This window comes from Rhinolophus sinicus, chromosome 12 (genome assembly GCF_057876585.1).
Source record: "Rhinolophus sinicus isolate RSI-liver-muscle chromosome 12, RSI-T2T, whole genome shotgun sequence".
In the NCBI taxonomy this organism is placed as follows: domain Eukaryota; kingdom Metazoa; phylum Chordata; class Mammalia; order Chiroptera; family Rhinolophidae; genus Rhinolophus; species Rhinolophus sinicus.
The window spans coordinates 34,783,520-34,794,463 of record NC_142512.1 but is presented as its reverse complement, the minus strand read 5'-3'; the positions used below and the strand labels follow the sequence as shown (position 1 = coordinate 34,794,463).

At 43.0% G+C, this 10,944-nt stretch overlaps 1 protein-coding gene across 1 annotated transcript; it reads left to right on the top strand.

The window, feature by feature from the left end:
- Window positions 1-2,072: 2,072 nt before the first annotated feature.
- Window positions 2,073-3,719, top strand: LOC148756540 (ankyrin repeat domain-containing protein 13C-like; the record flags this gene model as incomplete). Its single annotated transcript, XM_088801841.1, is given in 4 exon segments — window positions 2,073-2,259; window positions 2,262-2,321; window positions 2,324-3,040; window positions 3,202-3,719. Coding segments are annotated over 4 exon segments (1,482 nt in total), but the record flags the coding sequence as incomplete, so codon positions are not given.
- Window positions 3,720-10,944: the final 7,225 nt, after the last annotated feature.

Below are 10,944 nucleotides of genomic sequence, written 5' to 3'. Positions count from 1 at the left end.
GGATGGATGGATGGGGTCATATCTGACCAGGATCTTAAAGACTGCATAAGGCTTAGCTTTGTCAACAGAGTGGAGGTTGAGGTGAAGAATTTGCTTTCTGGGCAGAAGAAATAATATGTGTGAATTCCTTACAACACGGAAACTGCCCTTGAAAACTAGTGTGGTGAGACCAGAGTATAGGAGCTGTCTGCAGGTTGGACAGGCCTGGAAATGAGGCTGGAAAGGTCAGCAGAGGCTAAGTTATGAAGAGCCTTTAGTACTTTGCTAAGTAGTGTGGAATGAGTTCCATAGGTGATGGAGCATCTTTGAAGAGTTTAAGAGTGAGATGATCTGGCTTCATTATGAAAAGTTTGTTTCCTTGCATATTGTCTCTAACTCTTACGACCAGAGTAGCTATTGTTGGCCAGCTATGTGGGGAATGGTGTTTGGGAAAATACCTTGTCTCCTTCTTGGTGGGCCAGGATTCTCACCATGCTTGCTTACCCAGTGCCTATGTATGGAAGGTGATACATCAAGGACAGATAATGTCAGAGCCCGAATGGGACTCTGTGGGTAGAGGGCTCTAGAACTCAGTCTTGAAAGGTGTTTTTTTGTTTTTTTTTGTTTTTTATTTTTTGTTTTTAATTGCTCTTAAGATTAGAAGGAAGGGCCTTTGCCTCAAATGTCAAGGCGTTCTGTAGGTGAATTTTCTACTGGAGGTGAATCGATGCCAATTTGAATTCATCCAATAAACTCTGGAAAACGAAATTAAATTATTGGCCCTCTTCCCCGCAGCAGTTCAAGTGAGCTGAATACTTTGCCTTGTGTTCAGACACCTGGAGGGAAAAATGGACAGCTTCCGGGGTGAAAGAAGTGAGCAGAGAAAAGGGATGAAACCTTGAGATGGAGGCTTGGTCTGTGGTTTCACGGACTCTGGACAGGATTCTAACACCAGGCACAACAGTCCTGTGGCAGAGCTCTTAAAACAATAGCGTAACTGACGTTTGTAAACTTTTCGTCATTTGGGAAAACATTGCGTAAGCGCATAGCCTAAGGTGCCTTGCACACTGCTCTTCAGTGATTGGACACTAGAAAGTGTGATTAGAAACTCTTTAGAAAGTTAGAAGGTGAGAATGGGCCCTGTTTTTCGGGGTGAGGCGGTGGCGGCCGCTCGGGGGGCGGTGGCGGCAGCGGCGGGGACACCGATCCGGCTGTCGCGGGCGCCTGAGCTCTAGCTCCCCCCAGCGAGCGCACGTCCTTTGGTGCCTAGACAAGAGCCGCTCTTCTTCCTCCGGCGGATGCGTTTGTTCCGGGCTCGGGGGCTCTGTGGGGGTTCACGCTGCGAAGGAGTCTCCGGGCCGCCGTTTTAATCGCCTTGTGCCGCCGTTTTTTTTTTTTTTGTTTTTTTTTTGAAGGGGAACAGGACTTTATTGGGGAACAATGGTCAAATTGTTGTCCTTTCAATCTTAGTTGTGGGGGGTTATGTTCAGCTTCAAGTTGTTGTTCTTTTAGTCTTAGTTGTGGAGGTCGCAGCTCAGCTCCAGGTCCAGTTGCCGTTGCTAGTTGCAGGGGGCACAGCCCACCATCCCTTGCGGGAGTCGAACCGGCAACCTTGTGGTTGAGAGGACGCGCTCCAACCAACTGAGCCATCCGGGAGCTCAGCGGCAGCTCAGCTCAAGGTGCCGTGTTCAATTTTAGTTGCAGGGGGCAGAGCCCACCATCCCTTGCGGGAGTCGAGGAATTGAACTGGCAACCTTGTGGTTGAGAGCCCGCGCTCCAACCAACAACTGAGACATCCGGGAGGCAGCTCAGCTCAAGGTGCCGTGTTCAATCTTAGTTGCAGGGGGCAGAGCCCACCATCCCTTGCGGGACTCGAGGAATTGAACTGGCAACCTTGTGGTTGAGAGCCCACAGGCCCATGTGGGAATCGAACCGGCAGCCTTCGGAGTTAGAAGCACAGAGCTCTAACCACCTGAGCCACCGGGCCGGCCCCCTGTGCCGCCGTTTTAATCGCCTTGTGCCACCGCAGCGCCAGTTCCATCGCGGGCGGTGAGCCTCCCGGATCCCTTTTCAGCCCCTGGCGGCGATGACCGGGGACAAGATCCAGCAAAGACGAAGGGGACCTGCTGGAGCCCGGGGATGAAGAAGCGGCGGCTGCCCTGGGCGGCACCTTTACCGGAGGCAGGACTGGCACGGGCGGCAGCGGCAAGGTGGGCAAAGCCGGTCACAAGGTCTTCAGTAACCATCCCCTCCGGCTGCCGCTGAAGACCGCTCCGGCCTCCCCCATCCCCCCGGCGCTCCGGCCCTGCCGCTGCGTAATTCCTCCGTACCCACCTCCTCCCGGTCCCAGACTCCTCCAGCGGCACCAACCCCACTGCTGTCGTCGCAGACGGAGGCAGTGGCCCCGCACGCTGCCCGGTGCACGAGTGCGTCTTCAAGGGGGAGGTGAGGAGGCTCTCTTCTCTCATCCGCACGCACAATATCGGGCAGAAGGACAATCACGGCAACACTCCTTTACATCTTGCGGTGATGTTAGGAAATAAAGAATGTGCCCGTTTACTTTTGACTCACAATGCTCCAGGAAAGGTGAAAAATGCTCAGGGATGGAGCCCGCTGGCGGAAGCCATCAGCTATGGAGACAGACAGATGATTACAGCTCTTTTAAGGAAGCTTCAGCAGCAATCCAGGGAAAGGGTTGATGAAAAACGACCTCGATTATTAAAGGCCCTGAAAGAGCGAGGTGACTTTTATCTAGAACTTCACTGGGATTTTCAAAGCTGGGTGCCTTTACTTTCCCGATTTCTGCCTTCTGATGCATGTAAAATACACACACAAGGTATCAACATCAGGCTTGACACTACTCTCATCGATCTTACTGACACGAAGTGCCAACGAGGGGATTTAAGCTTCATTTTCAATGGGGCAGCAGCACCCTCTGAATCTTTTGTAGTATTAGACAATGAACAAAAGGTTTATCAGTGAATACACCATGAGGAAACAGAGATGGAAACAGAAGAAGAGATGGACGCAGAAGATGGAAACAGAGGAAAGAGCAGAAGAGGTGGGCATTTTAATGAGTAGTGATATTTACTCGGCAACTTTGTCAACCAAATCAATGCCTTTCACACGTGCCCAAACAGGATGGCTTTTTGGGGAAGATAAAACGGAAAGAGTAGGAAACTTTTTGGCAGATTTTTAACCTGGTGAATGGACTTGTTTTAGAATCAAGAAAAAGAAGAGAACATCTCAGTGAAGAAGATATTCTTCGAAATAAGGCCATTATGGAGAGTTTGAGTAAAGGTGGAAACATAATGGAACAGAATTTTGAGCCAGTTCGAAGACAGTCCCATAATCCTCCTCCTCAGACCACCATTACCTGGGAAGAACATATATCTGCAGAAAATGGAAAAGCTCCTCATCTGGGTAGAGAACTGATGTGCAAAGAGAGTAAGAAAACATTTAAAGCCACGGTAGCCATGAGCCAGGAATTTCCCTTGAGAATTGAGTTACTATTGAATGTTTTGGAAGTAATAGCTCCCTTTAAGCACTTTAACAAGCTTAGAGAATTTGTTCAGATGAAGCTTCCTCCAGGCTGTCCTGTAAAACTAGATATACCTGTGTTTCCTGCCATCACAGCCACTGTGACCTTTCAGGAGTTTCAATATGATGAATTTGATGGCTCCATCTTTACTGTACCTGACGACTACAAGGAAGACCTGAGCCGTTTTCCTGATCTGTAACTGACACGGAGCACAATGTGACCTAACCAAGCAAAACAAGAGAATGTGGAGACTGCAGAGTGAATCCAAGTAGGAGGGACAGATGCTTTCAGTGAAGAAAAGGGAATTACACTGAATCAACACATCAGTAATACGATATAGTGAAATGGGCCTCGAATAAGAATTTCAGCAAGTTTCCTGATGTGACATTTTCAGTCTTTTTAAAAATATACATATGATAGTGTAATAGATTGACACCTTAATGACCCTAAGTTCTTCTTATGTAAAAACAGCAGTGATTTGTTTTTTAAAATTTTTACACTTCTTGTGAAATATATGTGCATATAGATATATGTATATCTATAGCTATATCTAAAACACTCCTGGACCATTAAAATAAATTAAATGTCTTAAGAGATATGAAACCCTTTTAAACTTGTCATCTTATATTCAAGGTGACATTTATAAATTTCCTTCAAGCTTTGTTTTCATAAAATGTAAACTATGTAACATTATGTATAGTTCAGTACTTTGAATGTTTGTTCAATATAATGAATTAGAAGGAATGCAGTTTTCTGTAGATGAATGAACCAAATGGTAACCATTAAACAATTGCATTTATATGTTACAATACATTCAGAAGGCGTGTTCACTCTGCAGGGAATAAGGTACCTCCTTTAGCATCTTAGTGCAATTCATTGTGGTGCTATTTGTTTTTACCTGAATTCTTTCTTCAACAGATCTAAACTTGAGTTTAAAAGTCTTTTTTTGTGTGTGTTCGTGGTAAGGTATGGTTAGCATGCTTAAAGGTATTCCTCTTCCAAATCTCAGCACTTTAAAAAAAAATTCCAAAATTTTAAACTTTCTTCCTGGAAAGTATACATCATTCTGACTATTTTGTTTGCTTTTAGTGGACTATGGATGCATTTGTGTCAGTTTTAAACCCACATATTTTGGACATCCCCACATATTTAATGCTTTCAAAATAAGGTAAAAACATTTTATATGCTAAAAGAATATATTTGTTATCAGTTAAATTCCAGAAATGTACATAAGATTGACAGTTCCTACTGTTTATATTGTAAAGTCACAAGAAAATATTTATTGGTTTTAATTATCTCCAAAGTATTAAAATCATGCATTACTCATTTTTGCACTTAAATTTTTTTATATTTATTCCAAGATGGTTTGATGGTCCAAGAACGAAAATAAATTAGGAAGAATAATGTATCACAGTCATAAAATGTTATGTTGTATTAAAAACCTTAGCTAAAGAAATGTTCTTTAAATGTACCCTGATAAATGTGTCAGAATGCATCCATCAGGTTTTATAGAGTGACCAGTAGTTTAAACTTTTTCCAGGATTTTAAATAATTTGAATGAGTTTAGAGACTTTTATTGAAGAGATGATTATTTACAAATCCAGAGCATCAATCGTAAGAACATTTTTATAATAAACATCTTAAAAGCTGCATCTTCCATGCTGATAACATACTACATTGCATATGTTGACATTTTATTAAATTCATTTTATAATGAAGAAGAATAATCACAGTTAAAAGTTCAAAGACCTATTACTACCAGGTGTGGGTCTGTTGAATTTTGTGGAAAGAGTTGGTAAATGAGACTAGGTTTATTGAGTATAAGTTGATCCCTGTTATTTTGGGAATGCTTATAGATCATGAAACTTGAAATACCGAGATACTGAATGGCAGTGATCACCGTTGCTTTTAGGCTCCCTTACTCTGTGGGAGTCCGGTACACTTTTAGGACTATACTATAGAGTGTTTCATAGGTACAGGCAACTTACTAGAGGAAATAAACATGGTAAATTCCAGCTGGGGATTTATCAATTTCATAAAAGCTGTGAATATTTTGCTGGGGTACACTGGAGGTAGGAAGACTACTGAAAACTTTTGCACTTGGATTTTGTTTTTAACTCTTATCTTTTTCTTTCATAAAGAGTAGCAGAGATTGTCCATTCCAAATGTCTTTTATTTGATCACAAAGGAAAAGTAAATGTCAGTATCTCTTATGATGGTATAAACAAGAAGTTATTAATGCAAATAAACTTTTCACATTATAAAAAAAAGGTTATAAGTTGAGGATGTTTAAAAATTATTTTAAATTTATTATATTTGATTCCACAACTCATTTAAGATTAAAAATTTGAAGTTACCGTGTAGCACAGTTGTTGTAAGACCCTTCCCCCAGTCTGGCAAAATGTGTGTGATGGGGGTTGTCACAGCTTTAGTGTGCTTTAGAGTCAGACAAACCAGCCCCCAAATGTGAGTGTTCTTGGGCAAGTCACTTCCTCTCTCTAGGCTTCCGTTTACCATCGTTAAAATGGGGTCGACACTACTTATGTCATAGGATTGTTATAACAATTGAATCAGAGTGATTACAATGTGCTTAGTATTATATTTGGCACGTAACAAGCACTCAATAAAAGGCAGCCGCAGTGATCATTGTTGGTGTTTTTGAAAGTCAGGTTTGCCAGTGCCACACCTCTCTTGACTCTGGTCATCTCCTTACTGCTGACCCTGAAAATGTCACCTCTTCATTCTCACCTCTGATAAATGCGTCCAGTTCTGACACAAACTTTCTTGACCAGAGCGCTCAACTTTTTGCCTTGGTCTCCTGATACTTAAATTTCCATTCCTCTTTCTATTCTGACAAGAGGGCTTGCAGGTGTCCTGGAAATGACTCTCCCTGCTTCCATCATTTCCCACCCACCTCCTGCTCTGGCAGGTCCCGAGACCTCCTTCCATGTAATTGCCTGTGGTAGGCAGAATGTGTCTTCCCTCCCATCCCCTAAGATATTCATGTTCTGCTTTTCAGAATCTGTGACTATGTCATATTATGTGGCAAGGGGGAATCAGCTGACCTTGGATGGGGAGGTTGCCCTGGATTATGTGGGTGATCACAGTGGAATCACAGTTTTCCATATAAGGGAAAAAGGGAGGCAGGAGAGCCAGGTCAGAGTGATGCATGTCAGAGAGACTCGAATGGCCAGTGTTGGCTTTGAAGATGGAAGGGGCTGTGAGCCAAGGTTGCTTCAAGCAACCTCTAGAAGCCAGAAAAAGCAAAAGACCAGATTCTCCCCTAGAACCTCCAGAAAAAAAATATCTTGATTTTAACCAGATGAGACCCTTTTCAGACTTCTGATCTCCAAAACAGCAAGACAGTAAATCTGTGTTCTTTCAAGCTACTAAATTAGTGGTAATTTGTTATAGCAGCAATAGGAAATGAATACTCTGCCTTTTCAGGCAACCTATGTGCTTTCTGGTGAATTGGCCCAGACTTAAAGACAGAAGACAAGGTAACATGGATTTCAAAATAGCCATTTCCAAAAAGACATGGTACACAGGCAATTTATTACAAATAGTATCAATCACATGATCACCCCAGCTATGCACTCCCATTTTGAAGGGAGAAAACTTTTGCTTTACATTATTCTCCACTAAATGCCATATTTTAATATTTAGTATTAAGTCCCCTACCGTAATTCTCCATATTTTCCCTGCTGACTTTTTTGATTTTAACCTCCAGTATTACGTTTTTATGTGACAAAATAATTAAAAATGATTAAAAAAAACTCTCAAGTTATAGAAGCATAGAATATTAATGGGGGCATAGAAATATTTGCAACTTTTTGTGTCCTTAAATAATGGGCGCCTTTTATCAACTGGAATGTTATGAAACCAAATGTTACGTCAAACATGATGGCAAGTTGTCCAGGTATAGATGGATTGCTGATAAGGTGAGGATGGGATCCTCAATGTTCAGCCTCATTCTCTGTGGCCCCTGAAGCATTTCTTTGGAGACCCAGAGAAAACATTGTTCGAAATCTGAACTTTCCATTTGACAGATGGGAAAACTGGCCTAGAGAGGGAGTATAGTCACCTCAAGGGCACATAGCCAGTTAATACCCGCATGGAGACGTAAGCCTGGGCCTCTGGACCTGGCTCTCAGACTGTGTTCTTTTCATACTATTACAGTGGCCTAAAATCAAATTCTTGGTTTACTTGATTTTTTTTTCCCCCCTCACGGGTAAGGTGAGAGACACAGGCATTCTTTGGTGGATGGGTGGGAGAATATTTTTCATCTAATAAGTTCAGGCTCAAACATATATCAGATGCTAAAATAATTTATTCATTCTGCTACAATCATAGGTGAGGAAACTGAGACTCAGAAAGTTTAGGTGACCTATCTTCTATCTATTTTCAGCTCCAATCTCAATCAGCAAATGTTTCTTCCAATTCGAGGAATGAAAATCCTCTTTCTTTGTCAGAGTGTGGGGACTGTCAGAAAAGAGTCAGAGGAATATGAATATTTCTCATTGATAGGATCACAGCTAACATTTTGTGCTTGTCAGATTGCATTAGAAGAAAGGCTTGCTTTCCATAGAAATCAATTAAACATGACTAAATCCTTAGAGACTTTTATTTATTTATTTTTAAGACACTTTTATTCAGCGTCATGATCAGACTGTTACATTTAGTAATCAACAGCATGGGTGCAAAAAAAAAAAAAATCTACACTAAAACCCTTTGTCGCAATGCTTTACACTTTCCACAGAACAGAAACTAAAATAACTTGTTATATAATTAGTCACAAATACAGTCCTCGAGTTGTTTGCCCATATACATGAGTATTGTCTCAAACATGTCTTCTTTGTAGCAGCTAGGCCCTGCCACCACTGTGCTTGGCTGAGCTCACAAATCTGTTGTAATCTGGAGCTTCCCTGTCACTTCTCGGGCTCTCCTCTCCTGCTAAGCTTTGTTTCCTGGCAAGAATTAAAATCCTCTGCCATAACCGCCGCTGCTGCTGCTGGAACTACCATAGCCACCTTGGTTTCATGGTTTGGCAAAGTACTGGCCTCCACCACCATAGGGGCCAGAACTTCTGCCTCCAGTTTCCTCCTGTCATGGGTCCAAAACTTGAAGTTTGACTGTTGTAATTGTCAAAAATCACTGTAGCTTCCACCACCTCCAACATTGCTTCCATCGTTACCAAATCCATCATAGCCATGCCCACTGCCACCAAACCTTCCACCACCACGACTGCCACCAAAGCCACCTCAACCACTAAAGTTTCCTCCATGACCATAGTGGTCATTCCTACCCAAACCACCTCCTCGACAACCACTGAAGTTTCCAGAACCACTTAGACCTCTTTGGCTGGATGAAGCACTAGCCACTTCTTGCTTAGACAGGGCTTTCCTTACGTCACAATTGTGGCCATTCACAGCACGGTATTTCTGAATGGCAGTCTTGTCTACAGAGTCACGGTCAACAAAGGCTACAGAGGCAGAGCCTCTCGTCTCGTTACCGCCTCAGTCGGTCATGATGTCAATCGCGTCAATGTCCCCACACTGTTCAAATCCTCTCTTAGGTGATGTGCTTCAGGGTCTTTAATGCCACTGACAAACATCCTTTCCACAGTGAGTGGGCACCAGGTCTTTGAGAATCTTCTCTTGAGCAGCCCTCTCTGGTCCCACAGCTCTTCCCTCCACCTTGTGTGGCCTCGTGTTCATGGCTGCACCCACCACCTCCACAGTGGCACAGGTGACAAACCCAAAGCCTCTGGAGTGCTTGGTGTTTGGGTCTCTCATCTCCACACAGTCTGGGAGCGCTCCCCACTGCTCAGGATGGTTCCTCAGACTCTCATCAGTTGTTTCAAAGCTCAAACCTCTGATGATAGAGCTTCTGCCACTGGTCAGGCTCTTTGGGAGACTCTGCCTTAGACGTGATGACCACGGGAGGGGAGACTTTCACGATGCTCCCCAGAGGCGTCTGCCAACAGGAAGGCCTTAGAGACTTCTCTTTGAGCAGGTGGGATTAGTTATTAGGGCCCGTATTAAGAAACCAGCTTGGGAAGTGATGGAGAAGATCTCCAAAACCCAGAAGAAGAAAGATCCATCCCAGGCCAGCACTGAGAGTTATCACCAGCCCTTCCTGGGAAGAAAACATAGACTGGTATCAAATTCACGTCTCCTTCCAGTTCACTTGATACATGTACACATGTATACTTCTTATTCCAGAGTGAGGCTCCAGTCATTCTTCACAAATCCACCCTTAGCATTGCTGTGTGTATCAGAGTTCATACTCAGCTAGTACACCTGTGTGGGTTACCAGCAGGCATCTGTTACGATTGGCCCGAACCCATGCCATAGCTGTCATTAGATATTTTGAATATTACCACTGATATAAATATCAGGGTAAGTCAAGATGCTGGTGCCTATAGTGAGCCAAGCTAGGCAAGCATGATCAGATACAGAATTTCTTAGTAAAATTTATTTTGATATAGGTGTTCTAGTAAGTGATGGAGTCAGAATTCAAAGCCCTTCCTAACTGGCTTCTGCGGTGTTTCAAGTGATGAAAAGCATTTTTCAATTTGATGGGTTTCATCTGCATTTTATTAGTCTATTTCTGGGGGAAAAAATACCATTTGTACATCATTTTGCTTGCAGACTTGTCTTTATTATCCTTCCCCCACCTCATGTGGTGGGCCCAGGATTTGATTTTCTCTCTGCTCTTGGCGCATTTCTCATCCTCTCTCAGAGCAATTTACCCTCTGTGACAGTCCATCTGTCTCTCCTGCCACACTTATGAATACTCTGCCTTTTCCAATTTCCTTTATTTCCTTTTTAATATCATCCACCTAGTCTTCCCTGACCTTTTCCAGCTCTTCAGATGTCCCGTTGTTCCTTATCCACACTGGTTGATTGGTTGGAATCCTGCAAATTGCTCTGACAGCATTTTTCTCATAACTTGACCTGTCACAATCGCTTCACTGTCTCATTGACCTTTAGTTGTAGTTTAGCGGGTTGTGTTTTTCTCTTATTAGAAAAGAAAAAAAGAGAGAGAGGAAAAGAACTACAAACATTAAACATACAGTATTGTCTGAATGTTACCAATTGAGAGAGGCTCTGGGTGGATGTGTCTCTCCCCTGGTTGTGCCTGCTGGAGTTGGAGGGAGGGACCAGGTGAACATGTGGCCTTCAGTGTTCACCTCTGATGCTTGGGGGGTTTCTTTGATGGGCTGATGGTCATTGTTGGTGAGCATCACCGAGGGGAGACACATATTTATACTTTTACATCAGGGAGTCAAGCAAACTTTTTCTGAAAAGAACCACCTAGTAAAATTTTCAGCTTCTCAGGCCGTAGTCTCTTTGGCAAACACTCAACTGTGCTGTTGTAGTGCAAAAGCAGCCAAAGATAACACATAAAGGAATAAGCAG